The sequence below is a fragment of the Symphalangus syndactylus genome, chromosome X, assembly GCF_028878055.3.
Source record: "Symphalangus syndactylus isolate Jambi chromosome X, NHGRI_mSymSyn1-v2.1_pri, whole genome shotgun sequence".
NCBI lineage: Eukaryota > Metazoa > Chordata > Mammalia > Primates > Hylobatidae > Symphalangus > Symphalangus syndactylus.
The window spans coordinates 153901081-153920937 of record NC_072447.2 but is presented as its reverse complement, the minus strand read 5'-3'; the positions used below and the strand labels follow the sequence as shown (position 1 = coordinate 153920937).

Below are 19857 nucleotides of genomic sequence, written 5' to 3'. Positions count from 1 at the left end.
AACACATACACTGAGAGGCCCAATTCTAAATCTCCAGCAGTTCTCAATCCAGCTTCATGTTGATCACTGCCTGTTCCAAAATGTTATTTTTTTTTTTTTTTTTGAGACAGAGCATAGCTTTGTCACCAGGCTCTCGGCTCACTGCAACCTCCACCTCCCAGGTTCAAGTGATTCTCCTGCCACAGCCTCCTGAGTAGCTGAAACTAAAGGCACGCACCACTGCACCCAGCTAATTTTTGTATTTTTAGTAGAGATAGGGTTTCACCATGTTGGCCAGGATGGTATCTATCTCTTGACCTCGTGATCCGCCCGCCTCAGCCTCCCAAAGTGCTGGGATTACATGTGTGAGCCACCGCGCCCGGCCCCAGAGAGCTTTCTAGGCCCCCACCCCCAGAGACTCCGATTCAGAAGGTCTGGGTTACATTTGGGCAATCAGTTATTTTTAATAAATCCTACAAGGTGATTCCAGTAAACTTTCAGAACTGCTGTCCTGTAGTTTCTGCAATGCCATTACCTGTTTCCTGAGTTCCCTGGACATCTCATAACCTATAAAATTTTTTGATACTAAGACGTCTCAAATGTGTTTGGGAAGGGGATATTAACACTTATTAGTAAGAATTAGCTGGAGTCCTCAGAAGCACAGGAAGGAGCTGGAGTGCAATCAACGGGTGATTAGAGGACAGAGGACACAGGACATTAGTCATGAGGGGGTGGCACGTGGACGTCGTCAGGAATTATGTATTCCCACATTTAATTAGCCATAACTATTTCTCAACTCTCCTTTAGGGGCATTTGAAGCCCACCCCAGATGAAGTATAACCAGCCCTTTACAGCTCAACACCCCTCCCCCACACTCCCAATCAGTTTGAGCATTTCTGGCTGACATTTACTGCATAAAAACTTATCCTTGACAGCTCTCTATATAATCTACATAGCACAAACAGAGGCCAACGAACAAATTTTTTAAAGTGAGCTCTGTACATACTCTACATGTTATAAAATGAGAAGCAGGCAAACAAATTTTTAAAAACAGAGTGGTTAATAAAACATTAATTGAATCAGGACACAGCAAAGTAGCACTACAAACACTTTTTTTAATGACATCAGATGGTAAATTTATGCAAATTACAAGCTACAATATAGTGAATACAAAATCCATCCAGATAACGGTTAGAAAAGCATCACTTAACAGAAATAAATCAGATTCAAGTAGCTAAAGAACTCAAGCCCCCCATTTTGATGATTATACATGGCTTGAAATGCAGCACATCTAAATCCTCCCCCTAGTCAGGGCACTATTCAATACTACAGCATATTCAATGACTCTAGTGATTTAAAGATTCTAACACTTTTAGCATCGACGTCAAGAGACATCTCGTAACAGGTTCACTATGCAAAACTCAAATGAGAATGTGTGAACGTTCTTTGCAAACTGTAAGGTGCTGTGCAGATGTTGTTAGCTATTGCTATTATTACTGTTCAGTGAGATTACACTGAACGTGGGAAAAAGGAAGACTACTCTGTAAAACTGACAAATATGACTTACAGAACATCTTAAAAGGAATGCAGATATTACTTTCAAATACACATAGCAACAACACAGGCAAGGAAAGTGTGGCCGGGAGTGATGTCGAGGAATTCCTATTTTAAGGAATATATAAAGGATTAAGCTATTCATAGATTATGTGTAATATTTATCATTAGATTCCCAAAGTCCCTGAAAATAATTTATTTTTAAGGTGACCCTTTCCCCCTGAAAAGGGAAAAAGAAATCTTGTCAGGTTACTAATGTGCTGCTTCAGCCAGCTCTTGTAAAAATTATCTTAAACATAGGAGTAGAGTCTGAATTAATAGTTATACTAATCTGGTGGGTGACACAGAGTGCTTGACAGCAGAGAAACCTGCCGCTGACCTCAGACAAGTGACAAATTCTGTGTCAGAGTTGAACCATAAATTTACAACTTCACTTGGGCATAAATTAAACAATAAACATGAACTTGTCTAGAGATAAGAAATACACACTAGGTACATCTAAAATGGGATTTAAATCCTTTTTATATACTTTTGGGTTTCATCTTTCTTTGGATATACCCTACTTGTTTAACTGATTTTAGTGGTCTCCTTGAGTATTCTAACTGTATACATAAAATTGACATGAAAATGGAAAACAAACGCCAAACAAGTCAATTGGTTGTTTCTTTTGGCAAAGCTGATGACATTTTCATGATGAAAATGTTCTAATTATTAGGCCAGGCACGGTGGCTGATACCTGTAATCCCAGCACTTTGGGAGGCAGAGGTGGGTGGATCACCTAAGGTCAGGAGTTCGAGACTAGCCTGGCTAACATGGCGAAACCCCGTCTCTACTAAAAATACAAAAATTAGCCGGGTGTGGTGGCACGCACCTGTCATCCGAGGTACTCAGGGGGCTGAGGCAGGAGAATTGCTTGAACCCGGGAGGCGGAGGTTGCAGTGAGCCGAGATTGCGCTCTTGCACTCCAGCCTAGGCAAGAAGGGCAAAACTCCATCTCAAAAAAAAAAAGAAAAAAAGAAAAAAGAAAAGAAAATGTTCTAATTATTACAATGTATTTCTGTTAGATTTCCATGAAACATGGGGATTTTTAATGGCAGGTTTAAATTTTTTTTTCACTAACAACCCCAAACCAAATTCTACTGTTATATGTACAATGGTATCCATTTGAAGAACTAATGACATCAGATACATTCTACAGCAGACTTTTCATTTCTCAACACAAATGTGAAGAAGGACTACATTCTCCAGCGCAAAACAGGAGGTGAGGAAGGTAATGTGTTACCGTAAATGGGGTTAAATCAGTAGTTTGGACTGACACTTCAAGTTGTATCTCCTAACTGAGGTTATTCTTACAATCAGTTTTCAAACAATAGGGAACATATTTCTACCTTAAAACATGTATAAGGGCTCAACCATAGCTTTCCTTTCTATACATCTTGAAGTATATACATTGTGTAAAAGGAAACTAGCGAGACATTTTGAAAAATAAATCTATTTGTCAAATACCATATGTTATTTAACATAGTTAAGAACAGCAGCAAACTAGTGAGTTAACAGTTAAAACTCTAGGAAAAAACTGCTTTGAAAACAAGCCTATTTTGTTATAAGCCTAAATATCAACCCTAGCATTTGATTTTAACCTTCAAACATGTGGCGCTTTTTCCAAGAGGAAATTACAACTGCCTTTGCATATGCCCCTGGCTTAAATACTTGCAGAAAAATACCCATATATCATTACCTATTCAGCAAATGCCTGAAACCAAACACAATAATCCAACATTGGACAGTAACGTTTTACAAACAGCGTTAAGATCCCAAAAGCACAAGAAATACCTTGGCATTATATAAAAAGAAATTAAGTGGACAATTCTAAATACAACAATACATCTTAATTAGGGACCATCTAGAAATCTACCACACACTACCCTAGACTCAAATGTCATTATACTAAAATTGTAGTCTTTAAGCAAGAATTAAAAACAGTTCCATAATAATCATACCAATCTTTCACTTTTCTCAACAGTTAAACACAAATGCCTATTTGACTTTTATGACTAATCATCCCTCTATTCCTTTAGTCCAGTTTCACAACATAAAAAATAATAAATGTGAACAACAAATCGGTAATGGTTTCACATACTTAAGCAAGAATCCTAAGTATTAAGATTATCAGTAACAGAAAATTTGAATTTTAAGAGAATAAAGATAGAATGTGCTTATTTAGAAAATGGTCAATAAGGCCGGGAGTGGTGGCTCACGTAATCCCAACACTTTCGGAGGCCGAGGCGGGTGGATCACCTGAGGTCACAAGTTCGAGATTAGCCTGGACAACATGGTGAAACCCCGTCTCTACAAAAAAATACAAAAAAAATCAGCCAGGTGTGCTGGCAGGCACCCGTAGTCCCAGCTACTTGGGAGGCTGAGGTGGAGAATCACTTGAACCCAGGAGGCAGAGGTTGCAGTGAGCTGAGATTGCACCACTGCACTCCAGCCTGGGCGACAGAGCAAAACTCTGTCTCAAAAAAAAAAAAAAAAAAGGAAAAAAGAAAATGGCCAATAATCACTCATCTGAAAAAATGCAAATAGCTGTCAGGAAAAGCTGGCAGAATTTGAACTTGTAAGCTAAATTTTTAGTGTGTATCAAACTAGCATTAAGAAATGGCTTTCAAAAATGAATACGGGATATAAACTAAAATACAGGTTATTTTTAGATGGCAACATTATGGGGAATTTTGATTTTTTTTTCCTGTTTGAATATGTATTTTTCCAGTTTTCTACAAAGAACATATATTATGATTTTATAATTAAAAAACAAATATTTGTGGGAGTGTTTTTAGATTGCACACAATTAGTACCAAATAACTAGAAAGAACACAGACTAAAGATACGAAAATAAAATCAAGGGTTTTTTCCATCAGATAAGCCCAAGGAGAATACTTTTTGGGTGAAAAAAAAAAATGTTTTCCAGATTGTTTCCACTCCTAACATACGCAAAAATGAACATATTTAAATGCAAATTCCTATCATATACACTACCATTTTAAAACACAGTAGAAAAAACAATTTTAAATGGAGCTTCCTCGAACCTTTTAATTGAAGCCTAGCTTCAATGTTGAATGAGGAAGCAAAGTATCTCATTAAAAAGTTGGTCTGCAAAGCACAAAGCTGGCCTGCAAGGGGACTTGAAGGAAGCAGGCTGAGTGTTTGAGTAGTGAGATCTTTGCTTTGCTCTTTAGATCCTTCAGTAAGCTAAGGTCCTTTTACTTGAATGGATGTAATTTAGCCTAGTTTTCCCATAAAATAATGTAATGGAAAATTCTTATTGACTAGGGATTACACTTCATGTGAAATTCCTTAGTGACATTCAGATTAATTCCAGTGTCCACAATTTAAACAACTTTCCATAGGAAATTAAAATCCCAAATCCAAGGACCTGGTATTTTCATGCTAAAGAAAGCATTCCAGCGTAAAGTGGAGTTTAATTTGCTTCCCTGTGTGCATCTTAATATATCCAAATGAGTAAAACTCAAAAGCAACCGTAAGTCAGAATACTATAAAACATTTTGTTGAAAGAAGATAAAATTCCTTCCAGAGTATTGTATAATTAAATCAACATATTTATTTGTAACTAATTTAACTTTTCCAAATTCTCATTTGCAAATCAGATTCATACAGTTAAAACTGAATATACAAACCAACATATTAGAAGGATCAAAATTTATACTACTCAAACGTGACTCCTTAAGACTGACTTTAACATGTTCTTTCAATTTTATTCAAATCAGATGGCCCCCTCCAGCATTTATCATTTTAAAAAATGAATTTAATGCTATCAAAAGGTGATGGTCACTTTAATCCTGTTTGCCTTCACGCCACTGTCGTGAGCCTTCATTCCAGGCCACATACACAAAGAGGGCCAGCACCACATGGACGGCGACCACTGCAACAATAGCAGCGTAAAAATAGCTGTCCCTATTGGACATCCCAAGGGCGCCTATCAAGAGAAAAAAAAACAGTTTCCATTTTATTGCAAAATTTACCAAAGTACAAAAAAAAAGCATCCTAATTTTTATGATATATTTATTTAATTAGTCAGGCAATTAAAAAGTAATACTTTGGGTGGTAATGAATAAAGTATTCACTAAAAGATATGAGTACCTTCTATATTTTAAGAACATTATTTTGGCCGGGCACGGTGGCTCACGCCTGTAATGCCAGCACTTTGGGAGGCCGAGATGGGCAGATTATGAGGTCAGGAGATGGAGACCATCCTGGCTAACACGGTGAAACCCCGTCTCTACTAAAAATGCAAAAAAATTAGCCAGGCATAGCAGCAGGCGCCTGTAGTCCCAGCTACTCGGGAGGCTGAGGCAGCAGAATGGCGTGAACCCGGGAGGCAGAGATTGCCGCGAGCCGAGATCGCACCACTGCACTCCATCCTGGGCAACTGAGCGAGACTCCATCTCAAAAAAAAAAAAACATTGTTTTAAGCAAAACCATAATTATAAAGACTTCAGGCCGGGTGCGGTGGCTCACGCTTGTAATCCCAGCACTCTGGGAGGCCGAGGTGGGTGGATCACCTGAGGTCATGAGTTCGAGACCAGCCTGGCCAACATGGTGAAACCCTGTCCCTACTAAAAATACCAAAAATTAGTCGGGTGTAATGGCAGGTGCCTGTAATCCCAGATACTCAGGAGGCTGAGACAAGTGAATCGCTTGAACGTGGGAGGTGGCAGTTGCGGTGAGCCGAGATCGCACCATTGCACTCCAGCCTGTGCAATAAGAGTGAAACTCTGTCTCAAAAATATATATATATATTTCAACATCAAAAAGGGGACTTCATTCTCTCTTCCTTCCACTATCCGACACTAGAAGTCCATTCCCCCAAAATTCCTCCTCCCATGTCAGCCAACTCCTATTCTTTAAAGGGTACTAAGAGAAAGGATTTGCAAGCCATTTCACAGAAAACCATAAGAAAACTGTCAAGCTGAAATAACAAGTTATTTCAAAGACTCATTATGAGCAATATGAGTTTTTGAACAGCTAAACAAGAAAAAAAATAAGAATACCCAGTTTAAAGATATAAAGAGATCATAAAAGCACAGAATCTTAAATCGGGGGAAAACATCTTGTTTTAATGGGTCTAAGATTACCTTCAAATATATAAGATTTAGTTGTGAAATATAACCCAATAGGAACAGTGATCATTAAAGCTGTGAAGAACAGGAGCGTCTTCAGTGTAGATGCTAATGAGCTTTCATTTCTGGAATAAAGTAAACAAAGAGAAAATCAGAACCTGCACAGTCATATCCAAACGCTCTTAGGTCCCTAAAACTATAAACATCCACAAATGAGATGCTATGTAGGAGGAAGATCACAGGCAGGGACTCGTAATCCAAAGATCCTAGAGAACCAGCTGTGGGTAGTGGGAATTTCTTGAGCTGGAACATGAGGATTATACACCACTTTTAGGGACTGTCATTCATATCCAGTGTGAGAGGAAGCGTCAGGGCGCCTCAGATCAACTGCCAACAAGCTGGGTGAACAAACTAGGTGAAGAAACTCAGTGCCCCTGCCTCTGGAACTGGAGCTTCTACCCTGGGAAGCCACAGCGGACAGAGGCACCAGTGCCCAACCCATGCGGCAACCATGTCCACCAGCACCAGACACCAGACCTGGGAACGCAGCAGGCACCATGGGTGGATCAGCGCGCCCTCTCTTGCTGGAATCAGAGCTTCCATCAGGGGAAGCCACCAGCCTGCTGTCCTCCAGCATGAGACAGTGGACCAGGGAACTAACGAGGCAGACACACCTGTGCACCCTCCCACACTGGAATCAGAGCTTTTGCCCAGGGAAGCCACTGTCACACCGGTCCCTGAGCCCACGCAGCAACCCTCACCACCAACACCAGACACCAGATCAGGGAACTCGGCGGGCACCACGGGTGGAGCAGTGTGCCCTCTCCCGCTGGAATGGGAGCTTGCATCTGGGAAAGCTGCCAGCTTCCTGTCCTCCAGCACCACACAGTAGACCAGCAAACTAACCAGGTGGAGCCAACGCACCAGCGTGCCCTCCCCGACTGGGATCAGAGCTTTGGCCCAGGGAAGCCACTGCCACACCAGTCCCTGAGCCCACGCAGCAACCCTGACCACCAGCACCAGACACCAGACCACCGAAGGAGGTAGGCAGAGCGAACAGACCAGTGCGCCCTCTCCAGCTGGAATAGGAACTTCTGTTATGGGTGAAAAATCAAGCTAGAGGGAATACTTCCAAACACGTTTTAAGAGGCTCAAATCACCTTGACACCTAAGCCAGACAGACACAGCAAGAAAACTACAGGACAACATCATTGATGAACACTGGTGCAAAATTCCTCAATAACATATTTTCAAACCAAATTCAACAAGAATCAGGCTAGGTGTGGTGGCTCACACCTGTAATCCCAGCACTTTGGGAGGCCGAGGCAGGCGGATCACTTGAGGCCAGGAGTTTGAGATTAGCCTGGCCAACATGGCAAAACCCAGTCTCTACTAAAAATACAAAAATTAGCTGAGCGTGGTGGTGTGTGCCTATAGTCCCAGCTACTTGGGAGGCCAAGGCACGAGAATCCCTTGAACCTGGGAGGCAGAGGTTGCAATGAGCCAAAATCACAGTCTGGCAACAGAGCAAGACTGTCACAGACAAACAAACAAAACCAATACATCAAAAAGATTATATATTATGACCAAGTAGGATCATCTCAGTTGATGCAGAAAAAGCACTTGACAAACTTCCGCATCCCTTACTGAGCTGAAAAAGAAATCAAGAAAACAATCCCACTTATAATAGCATTAAAAAAAATACTCATGGGCCAGGCTCAGTGGCTCATGCCTGTAATCCCAGCACTTTGGGAAGGCTGAGGCTTGAGGCCGGGAGTTTGACGCAAGCCTAGGTAACATAGCAAAACCCCACCTCTACAAAAAAATTTTTTGATAATTCGCTGGGCATGGTGGCATGTGCCTGTAATCTCAGCTACTCAAGAGGCTGAAGTGGGAGGCTTGTTTGAGTCCCAGAGGTCAAGGCTGCAGTGAGCAGTGATTGGGGCACTTTACTCTGGCCTGGGTGACAAAGCAAGACTCTATTTCAAAAAAAAAGAAACTTAGGAATAAATTTAACCAAGGCGATGAGTGACTTGTACACTGAAAAGTATAAAACGCTGATGAAAGAAATTGAAGATGACACAAATAAATGTAAAGATATCCTGTGTTCATGGATTGGAAGAATTAATACTGTTGAAATGTCCACAGTACCCAAAGCAACATACAGATATAACACAATCTCTATCAAAATTCCAGTAGCATTCTTCATTAAAATAGAAAAACAATCCTAAAATTCATCATACAGAACCACAAAAAGCCCCAAATAGCCAAAGCAACACTGAAAAAGTTGTAAGTGTCACACTTTCTGATTAAAATATTACAGTTATAGTAATCAAAACAATATGGTATGGGCATAAAAACAGAAACATATAACAATGAAACAGAATAGAGCCCAGAAATAAATCCAAACATATATGGCCAACTAATCTTCGACAGGGGTGTTAAGAGGAACACAATGGGGAAAGGACAGTCTTCAATAAATGGTACTGGGAAAACAGGATTTCTACATGCAAAGAAAAAAACTGGACTCTTATACCATAAACAAAAATCAACCCAAAATAGATAAAATAACTAAAACATAAAGATATAAAGTTTTAAGACATAAAAGAACACAGAGGGAAAGGTGCTTAACATTGGCCTCAGTAATGATTTTTTGGATATCACACCAAAAGCTCAGGCTACAAAAGAAAAAATAAAGCAGCTTGCATAAAACTAAAAAGCTTCTGTACTGCAAAGTAAACTATCAACAGAATGAAAAGGCAGCTTACAGACTAGGAAAACATATTTGCGAACCACCTATCTTGTAAGGGGTTAATATCCCAAAATTTATAAAGAACTCTTACAACTCAGCAGAAAAACCATCTGATTAAAATATGGACAACAGCTGGACAGACATTTCTCCAAAGACATCAAAATGGCCAAGAGATAAATGAAAATGTGCTCAACATCACTAAATCATCAGGGAAATGCAAATCAAAACCACTATGAGATATAAACTCACACTTCTAAGGACAGCTATTATCAAAAAGGCAAGTGATAACAAATGTTTGTAAAAGTGTGGAGAAAAAGATACCCTACTACATTGTGACTGGAAATGTAGACTGGTACAGCCATTATGGAAAACAGTTCCTAAAGAAATTAAAAATAGAACTACCACACAGCCCAGCAATCTCTCTTCTGGAATATAACCAAAGGAGATGAAATCACTACCTCGTAAAAATATCTGCACTTCCATCTTCATTGCAGCATTATTCACAATAGCCAAGATTTGAAAACAACCTAAGTGTATGTAGACAGAAAAAATAAAGAAACTGTAGTGTCTATATACAAGGGAGTATTTTATTCAGCCTTAAAAGAGGACATCTGCCATTTGCCACAACATGGATGGACCTGGAAGACATTATGTTAAGTAAAATAAGCCAAACACAGAAAGACAATACTACATGAGCTCAATTATATGTGGAATCTTTAAAAAAAAAAAAAAAAGGTCAACGGTCAACTACACAGGGACAGAGAATAAAACAGTAGTTACCATGGCGGTGGGGGTGGGAGGCTGGAGGGGAGGAAATAGGGAGATATACATCAAAGGACACAAAGCAGTAGATATATGGATTAACAAGTTAGATATCTAATGTACAAGAGGACTATAGGCAATAAAGTTGCATGGTCTTAGGGACTTTTGTAAATAAGATTTTAGCTGCCTCTGGTCACACACACACAAAAGTATGTGAGATGACAGATATATTAATCTGCTTCACCATAGTAATCATTTTACTATATGTATGCCATAACATCATGTTGTGAACCTCAAATATACATGATGAAATTTATTTAAAAAGAACCTGAACAAAAAACCCACAAAAACATTGAGTAGAATATATATTAAATACAACTAACCTCATGCCTATTTCTTGATCACATGCTCTGCACATGTGTGAGAAATTAAATGCTTACTGCTGTAAAAAAAAAAAAGTTCTAATATTTTCTTTTGGTACTTAAATGGATCATCTTTTAGCAGGCCTCATTTTGGTTATTACTGAGCTATACAACTCTCATTTAATATACATAAGCTCCCTGAAACTGTTTCCTACTAGTAAATTTTTAGAGGAATTTATTGTGTAATCCTCATGAGAGTATGAGTGTCTGCAGTGGAGAATCTACAAAAAATACAAAACACTAATTGGCCAATTCTTTTGTGGACCCTAAAAAAAGCACTCGACTTTGGTGTTTCTATGGTGAGTAAAAAAGTATGTTTTAGGAATGCAACTTTCAGATTATCTAACTTGTTAAAGGAACAGAAAGGAAGTGTTAATTGATTGTTTTGTTCTTTACATGACCTCTCTTGAGTATCTATTATCTGGCCTGGCTTTTAAAAAGTTTATTATTGAAAAGATGATATGACACCATAAAAATGTTTTAAAGTAAACAAAATCACTTATAATCCCACCACCCAAATATAACCTTTCTACACGTTAATTTCTAGCCCCCACACAATCTATACACAGCATACCTTAATAATTTATAGCTAATTCCTTCTCACTTCTCTCTTTACCTCAAACTTCAAAAATGTGACTACTTTTCTGTGTTGTGACCTCACTAATATGGGACTAAGCATTAAGTCAAAGTGTACATACAAACTTTTGAAAACTAGCAAACTTCCTCTACTGTTTATAGGACATTTTCTCCTTGGCTTCCAGCCACAAGAGCTGTTGGTTTTGCTGACACAAGCCACCTTGGGTAAAATCAGTGGCTTATTCCAAGACAAAGCAACTGATGCTATTCAACTGATTTATCCTATGTATCTTTGGGTGTTACTGAGCAGAGATTTGTTAGAAATGAGGAATGAGAAAGGCTGGAATTAAAGTTGTCCTCACACAAAGGAAAAAGTTCAGGATGAACCTTACTCTGCCTCCATTTATAACACCACCTAGTTTTCCCACTTCATACAAACTTCTGCAGCCAACGTTGAGCAGACAGAGCCTACCACATTCCCTTTTGTAGCAAGTAAGACAACAGGAATTCTTTCTCCCACAGCCAAGATTTCACTGCAAATTCCATTAGGAAACCAGAATCAGTCTAGAAGGACTATGATCTAAGAGTATCTAATAAAAATATGTTGGTATTCTCATAAATGAATAATTTTTTAAAAATCCCACATTGAGGCTGGATAATGTGGTACATATACACCACGGAACGCTATGCAGCCATAAAAAAAGAATGAGATCGTCCTTTGCAGCAACATGACTGGAGCCGGAGGCCATTATCCTAAGCAAATTAAGGCAGGAAAAGAAAACCAAATACTGCATGTTCTCATAAGTGAGAACTAAACAACAAGAACAGATGGACACTAGGAGAGGAACAACAGACACTGGGGCCTACTTGAGGGTGGAGGCTGAGAGGAGGGAGAGAATCAGGAAAAATGCCTATCGGGTACTATGCTTATTACCTGGGTGACAAAATTACCTGTACACCAAGCCCCCGTGACACGCAGTTTACCTATATAACAAACCTGCGCATGTACTCATGAACCTAAAATAAAAGTTAAAAAAAAAAAAAAAAAACCCACAATGACCCTGTCGGAAAGAGAAGGCATCACAGAGCTCCAAAGATCGTGGGCTTTGGCGTCAGTGAGCTTGCTCAAACGTTAGCTTCAATTACTTACTAACTTTGTCGCCTAATTCTGTAATCACCCACCCTCAGTTTCAAGTCACTTACCCTCAACTGCATCCTCTTCAAAACTGGGAAATCAAGCAGTTAGAGAAATTAAGAATTCAGATAATGTATGTAAAGCACGTGCACTGAGCCTGGCATACAGTAGGTCTTAACGAATGGTAGCTAACTCCCTCACCACTCCCTTGCCTACTGGGGTGGGCCAGAACCACCTGCTCTCTCATACATTCCTTCAACTCAGCCACCAGCCTCTATCTTACTGATTCCCCAAGTGAAGCAGTCCCACACCAGGGGACTATTCCCTTCTACTCCTTCATTCATACAGCAAACATTTATTAAGCCCCGACTATGCAGGCCCCCTAGGGAACACGGAGATGAAGGAGACCGCGTTCCTGTCCTCAGAAGGCTGACCCTGCGGTAATGAAAGAGACTGCAATATAGACGACAGCGAGAGGAAGTGCTAGGATAGGAGCATGAGCTGAAGGCCCACTGACCTATTCCCCATGACCCCGGATCCCTTGTACCCGAGCGAAAGGTCAGGGCCGGGCGTTTAGACGTCTCAGGCCCCAACCTGCTTTCCCCGCCCCCCTCCCTGCGGCCAGGTCCCCGGGGTCCAGACCTCACGCCCACCCATTCAGCTAGGGCCTTCCCTCAGGCCCTGCTCCAGGCTGGGGCCAGTCCGCCTCGCGGTCCAGGCCCCGCTCAGGGCTACCTGAACTCAGGAGGCTGCAGTGCGTTCAGCGCCGCTTTATCCGGGCGCTCCATGGTGTAGCCGTGCCGGCACAGGCGCTCGGCGGCGGAGCTGGGCTCGGGGACCGCGCTCAGTAAGCTCCGCGGGGGAACGGCCGAGGCGGTTCGCGCCGGAAGTGCCCGTTCGCGCCGGAAGTGCCCGTTCGCGCCGGGCGGCGGGCCACAGTACGCAGGCGCGGCGCGGCGCAGCCACGCAGGGTTGTTGCAGGCGCGGGCGCGGGCGCTCACAGGACTTACCGCCGGTGGCTCCGCGGCGTGCGCCCTGCCAGGAGGGGCCTGTGCTCGAGGAGCAGGCCTGGCGAGTAGCCCAGCCACTCCACGTTGAGCCGGGACTTGCCGCGCAGCATGGTCCTCCTGGGCGGGCGGCGGCTACGCAGTCCCCTGAGCTCGCGCGAACACTGGTCCTCGTCTGCGTCCCGGTCGCTGAGCTGGGGGCGGCAAGGAGACCCGAGCAGATGAGCAACGAGGAGGGACTACCAGCCAGAGGGCTGTGGTGCTAGGCAACTGAGCGTATTCCGCCGGGGACAACACAAAAAAGCAATGCGCATTATTTCGCCACTACTTGAGCAAATAAATGCCTCATTAATTACTGCCCAGTGGTAGGAAGTCCAGCCCTTGGCAGCTGGGAGGAGTTAAACACTCACCAGAGTCCGTAAAACTAGAGAATGTCAGAGTTCAAAGAGCTCTTGCTGAGAATGACTGTTCCAGACTCGATGCCAGTGACCCCCAACTTCCACTTAAAAGTTAAAAACATATTTTGCAGCTGCTCAGAAAGCCGCCAATGAGACAACGGAGACTCAAATAGTAAGAACAGATGGGCCTCCCAGGCCTGCGCAACCCGAGAGAGGTAAAAACGAAAGGGTGGGTAAGCCTGGAGTCAGGCTTGACAAAATTAGGTTGCCACTGGCTGCTAGTAAGAGGACAGCCCTTACATGGTCAGCGCCTGGAAAGGGCCACTGACCACACAGCTATTTTCTGCACCACATAGATACAAAGACCACATCTGAAATCATGACTAAACCAGCAGCTTAGAGTGGTGGAAAGGGCAATGGACTGGGCAGCAGGAAGTCCAGGTTTTAGTTCAAACTGAATAATCCCCCTCTAGGGCTGAGTGTGCTGGCTCACGCCTGTAATCCCAACACTTTGGGAAGCTGAGGCAGGAGGACTGCGTGAGGCCAGTAGTTCCAGAGCAGCTTGGGCAGCATAGCAAGACTCCGTCTCTAAAAAAAAAACTGTAAAATATTTAATAAAAATAATAGTAATCTCTCTTTGGGCCTCATCTAGACCTTTAGGTGAGTAAGAACCACCTAATGTAAGAACTTGGGGTACAAATAGAATCTAGCTCTGGGGTAGGCAAACTGAGCCAGCCGACCTAATACATGGAGCCTACCACCTGTTTTTCTACAGCCCTGAGGTAAGAATGGTTTTTCCTTTTTAAATTGTTGAAAAAGTCAAAAGAATAACATGACACGTGAAATTTATATGAAATTCAAATTTCAGCGTCTATTGATAAAATTTTATTGGAGCTCAGCCATTCTCATTTGTTTGTATTGTCTACAACAGCAATGTTGAGTAGTTGTGACAGAGACGATATGATCTGCAATGCCCAAAATTCTTACCATCTGACCCTTTTACAGAAGAGTTTGCTGACCCCTGCTCTAGCTAATCAGCCTGCTGTGAGGTCCTTCAATCCCTAGGAACCCATAAATGTAGTAATGGTGGTTCTGAAGGCAGTTTTTAATATTTTTAAAAACCTAATGAATCTGTTTACTTTCTATTAGGCATCCAAAGCTATTTAAAATATCACCGTTCTTTGATTTTTGACACTTACTATATCATGATGAGGTTATCCTAGTTATCCCATAAGAAAAGACTGTTCACAAATTATTATGAAAATAAGCCACAGTATACTTAGTAGAATAAATCTTTTAAAAGATAGAATGAACACAAGTGGGGGAACAGAATTGTGACTTATTGTTCCCCAAAACCTAGAGTAGGGCCTGGTATATAGTAGGAACTAATAAATATTTGTTAAATAAATAAATTGGGTCCACAAAAGGAAAAAGAGCAAAATAGTTCCTGATGGTGAAAAAATTGGGAACCAGCTTGGCGTAGTGGCACATGCCTGTAATCCCAGCTACTCAGGAGGCTGAGGCAGAAAATCACTTGAACTCAGGAGGCGGAGGTTGCAGTGAGCCAAGATCGTGCCACTGCACTGCACTCCAGCCTGGGTGACAGAGTAAGACTCTGTCCACCCCCCCCCCAAAAAATTGGGAACCACTGTTGTTGTAGTTTGCCAGGGCTGCCATAACAAATGCCATAAACTAAGTGGCTTCAACAACAGAAGTTAATCATCTCCCAGTTCAGGAGGTTAGAAGTCTGAGATGGAGATGTTGGCGAGGCTAGTTCCTTCTGAAAGTTGTGAAGGAAGGACTGTTCCAGGCCCCTCTTCTATTTTCTGGTGGTTTGCTGACAATCTTTGGCATTTCTTGGCTTGTAGAAGCATCACCCTGATCTCTGCATTTTTCTTCAAATGGCCTTCTCCCTGCGTCTGTGTTTCTGTCCAAATTTTCCCTTTTTATAAGGACACCAGTCATAATGCATTAGGGACCCACCCTACACCTGTATGAACTTAACTATTTACATCTGCAGCGACGCTGTTTCACTCTGGGGTACTGGGGGCAAGGATTTCAGCATATGAATTTGGAGATGGTGTGGGTGACTGGGCCAGCAATTCAACCCATAACAGTAGTCTAAACACTTCCTTGTACAGATGAGAAAACTGCGGCCCAGAGAGGGGACGGGACTTGTGGGAAGTCACACATTTATCTAGTGGGACGTAGCTTGACTCCTGACTCCCAGGCTGGCACTTTTACACTCCTGCATTAACAGCCTAAGTTGCACTTGTGTGATAACTCAAACAGGAACCATTCATAAATGAGATTTGCTGTGGGACAAACTGCTCATGTAATTTACATAGTAGTGTTTTTAAATATAAACAAAAGCTCTCATATCTCTTTTTTATTTATTTATTTATTTATTTATTTATTTATTTATTTATTTATTTATTTTGAGACAGAGTCTCGCTCTGTCGCCCAGGCTGGAATGCAGTGGCGCCATCTCGGCTCACTGCAAGCTCTGCCTCCCGGGTTCACGCCATTCTCCTGCTTCAGCCTCCCGTGTTAGCTGGGACTACAGGCGCCTGCCACCATGCCCGGCTAATTTTTTGTATTTTTTTAATGGAGACGGGGGTTTCACCGTGTTAGCCAGGATGGTCTCGATCTTCTGACCTCGTGATCCGCCCGCCTTGGCCTCCCAAAGTGCTGGGATTACAGGTGTGAGCCACCGCGCCCGGCCATATCTCTTTTTTATGCTGACTGATACACTCTACCAACATTTACTGTGAGCTTACTGAGGTAGACAAAGAACTTTAAAAATAAACTCAGAATCTGTACTAGAAGGAAAGAATCTAGCCAGCAGTCAGCCCTCTCAACAGAGCCCTGAAACCTCCTACCTGCAGTGCTACAAAAGAATTAGAGGCAAGTGGAGCCCATACAGAGCCGTTGCCATTGGAATGAAATGGTGTGTTAGGTGGTGTGGCCACTACAGAGGAAACCATAATAGTGGTTTCCTACCACTGCTGCCCTAAAGCATGTGTCTTGTGCTTCATTTTACTGAGCATATTCACAATCCCTACAATTTATACCATCCCCACTTCATAAGTGGAAAAACTGAGGCCAGGGAAAATTTCAGAGTCTGGTGAAGGCTTCCCAATGCCCCTTAAAGTCAGAAACTGATTCTCAAAACTGAAAGAGCCCCAGTTTGGCACTTTAATTTTAGTTGAGAAAACTGACAGCTAAAGATGGGAAGTGATTTGCCCCAAATTCCCTAGGTCAGTGATAGAATTAGAGAATGTATAGTTCCTAATTCTGTCTCGTGTTTTCTCCACCATATTGTTGTAAACTTCTGTACTACTTGTAAGACACGTTTTCTCCACCATATTGTTATAAACTTCTGTACTATTAGCCCAGTGACGTGAAAAGTATACACCCAAAGACACGTTTTGCAACCCCAAATTGCTTTACTTACCCGAAAAAACTTCGTTTCTTAAAGTTTCCTTTTGGGTGGCTGGCTGTGGGATTGGATGGAACAACCATATTGAAACACCAACTGATACTTGCCAAGGCCTATACCTGAACAGCACGGTGTTTTTAAAACTAAGACATAAGGAAAATAGAAATAAGCTCCACTGTACAATCAACAAAACTCATATTAAAAAAGAGAGAGAGAGAGAAACTCTGGCTTCTTTGTAGTGTAGGCTGTGATGTCTTTAAAAAAATGGTAAAATATGCCCCCTGGTGAAAAAGCGTAGTTCCATTTATAGAAAAAAAATAAGAGGTTATTATAGTTAAAACCCCCATTGTCAGCGCTGCCCTTCGCCCCAGGCAATGAATTGAGTTTTACTCAAGGGTCTTCCTTACTTCACATCAACCTCTGGCCACCACTGCTGCCCTAAAGCATGTGTCTTGTGCTTCATTTTAAGTAGCATGTTCACAACCCCTACAATTTATACCATCCCCATTTCATTTCCAGGTAGAAATACTGAAACTAAGGGAAATTTCAGTCTGGTGAGGACCTCACAATGCCCCTTGCCTCCTGACTCTTGAATGCCCTAAAATTTACGTCAGGCTACCTCTTCCAGCTCTATTGGCCAGATAGCTAAGCTGGGATCTCTGAGCTGGTGAAGGGACTTGCCGATGGAGTCAAGGAATGCTCAGGGTTCATGCCTCAGGACTGTTCTCACCAACTTGACCCACCTTTGGGGCGCTAGTGGAGCCTATGGGCCTTCCGGCAAACAGAAGTAGGCAATGGGGGTCAGGAAATGGCCCCCACTGCCTGTCCAGCGTGGTGCCAGCTCAGCCTAGGATCCCATGTCCCCTGGCACACCAGTGGTTTGATACAACCAGAGGATCTCCTGCCCATGAGGGGCGGCAGCGCTCCAGTTACCAACCCTCAAGTGAAAGATCCTGGATCAAGTCTTTCCTGATTGGCCTGCACCCAGAGGCTACGCGACCAGAAGAGGAACTGGACAAGGACACCCTGAGGACAGATGTGACAAGGCCACGCCCCAAGATATACACACGTTTTTTCCTTGAAAGACCCAGGCTGTGAGGAGGCGCTCACAATCAGTGGGTTGAATAAAAGAGCAAGTGTCGGTGCGGAGAGAGCTAGGCCCGGGCTCACCAAGACATAGAGCCCAAGGGTTCTGGAAACACTGTTCACTGTGGAGCACGAGGCTCGAGCGCCAGAGACCTCGGAGTTGGGTTTCCACGTGGTTTTTCCCAGCGCCAAGTGGGCGGGGCAGGGGAGGGTGGGGCAAGGCCTGCTTCCAGCTCGGGCCACTCTGATTGGTCCGGAGCAGCTTGTCTTTCCTGCAGACCGTGGGCGAGTCTGGGCAGGCCGAGCAGCCCCACCCACCCGCAGCCCAACGTGAAGGGGCAGGACCTAGAGCTGGCTGCAGACTGAGCGTCCTGCACCCAGCAGGTGTTGGGGTGAAATCAGAGTGTCTAGCCCCTCATCCTGTGGAGGCTGGCACCCCCGGCCTGAGCTGCACTCATTGAGTAAACAAATATATAATTGGTGAATGCGTGAGTGGGTGAGAGAAATCCAAGGGAAAACCCAAAATTCTTGCAGGATTTCAATGAGAAATAGCCATAGATTTTGTTTTGGTTGTTTTCACTGTTCTCGGTTCTTACTTTTTCCATAATTGGGTGGAAAAAGTTAGAAACACTCGAGAGAGGAAAAAACTGCAAGAGGCAAATGAAACCCAGGAGAAGCAAGGCAAGGAGGAGCTGGTGATTCAAGAATGTGTAATAAAAAGACGTAAAAGATGAATAAAGTGCTCCAGGCCCGGGCATGCCTGGCCCTTGGCTTCTTGGCTGAGTGGTCCCAGGCAGCACCTCTAGCTCCTGTCCTGGGAAGAAGAAATCGCCTTACAAGAGGGGCGGAGTGAAGGGAGTGTATGTGCTAGCGTGTTTGGCTGTGTATATGAGTGTATGTGCATTTGAGTATGTGAGTGTGCTTCACTGTGTGTGTGAGGGTATGTGTGACTGTGTGTGTGTGTGTGTGCACACATGTGAGTTTGTCTACATCATTGGGGGAAATATAATTAAAAACAAAATCTTCTGCCAGCCCAGATAACCTCTCCATAAAGGTAGAAGAGAAAGAAAACAATTTTCTTGAATAAACATTAAATCAGAATGTGATATGAATCACAGGCAGCCAGCTAAAAGTATTGCAAGGACAGAAAGAAACCTCACACTAGGCATACCTCAGAGGTATTGCAGTTTGGTTGCAGACCAGCACAATAAAGCGAATATTGCAATAAAGCAAGTCACATAATTTTTTTGGTTTCTCAGTTCATATGAAAGTTATGTTTATACTATAGTATAGTCTGTTAGGTGTACAGTAACATTATGTCTAAAAGTAACGTACATACCTTAATTTAAAGATACTTTATTGCTAGAAAATGCTAATGGTCATCTGAGGCTTCATCTAGTGGTAATTTTTTTGCTGGTGTAGGGTCTTGCCTCCATGTGGATGGCTGCTGACCGATCAGGGTGGTACTTGCTGAAGGTTGGAGTGGCTGTGGTAATTTCTTAAAATAAGATAACTGTGAAGTTTGCTGCATCAACCGACTCTTCATTTCATGAAAGATTTTTCTGTAGTTTGCAATGCTGTTTGATAGCATTTTATCCACAGAACT

General features: G+C 42.5%; 1 protein-coding gene and 1 long non-coding RNA gene across 3 annotated transcripts; one reads left to right on the top strand and one right to left on the bottom strand.

Annotated features, from left to right (window-relative positions):
* Positions 1–1074: 1074 nt before the first annotated feature.
* On the bottom strand, positions 1075–13924 carry VMA21 (vacuolar ATPase assembly factor VMA21). 2 transcript variants are annotated; one of them, XM_055267561.2, is made up of 4 exons: positions 13736–13924; positions 13329–13519; positions 6687–6796; positions 1075–5527 (listed from the first exon to the last, which is right to left on the bottom strand). In XM_055267561.2, exons 2-4 carry the CDS (start codon positions 13436–13438, stop codon positions 5385–5387), a joined length of 363 nt encoding a protein of 120 aa, XP_055123536.1. In that variant the 5' UTR covers positions 13439–13519; positions 13736–13924; the 3' UTR covers positions 1075–5384. The 2 variants fall into 2 exon arrangements, with proteins under 2 accessions (XP_055123536.1, XP_055123537.1); XM_055267562.2 differs by lacking the exons at positions 13329–13519; positions 13736–13924 and adding an exon at positions 13054–13254.
* Positions 13233–19490, top strand: LOC134735959 (uncharacterized). The gene is made up of 2 exons (XR_010119564.1): positions 13233–14505; positions 17685–19490. It is a non-coding gene; the product is annotated as an uncharacterized lncRNA (long non-coding RNA).
* The last annotated feature ends 367 nt before the right edge of the window (positions 19491–19857 follow it).

Coding starts and splice junctions, on each gene's coding strand:
- VMA21 (XM_055267561.2), bottom strand. CDS start 13,438: ATGCTGCGCGGCAAGTCCCGGCTCAACGTGGAGTGGCTGGGCTACTCG. Junction 6,797..13,328: donor ACGCCGCGGAGCCACCGGCG/GTAAGTCCTGTG, acceptor ACTTTATTCCAG/AAATGAAAGCTCATTAGCAT. Junction 5,528..6,686: donor TAAATCTTATATATTTGAAG/GTAATCTTAGAC, acceptor TTCTCTTGATAG/GCGCCCTTGGGATGTCCAAT.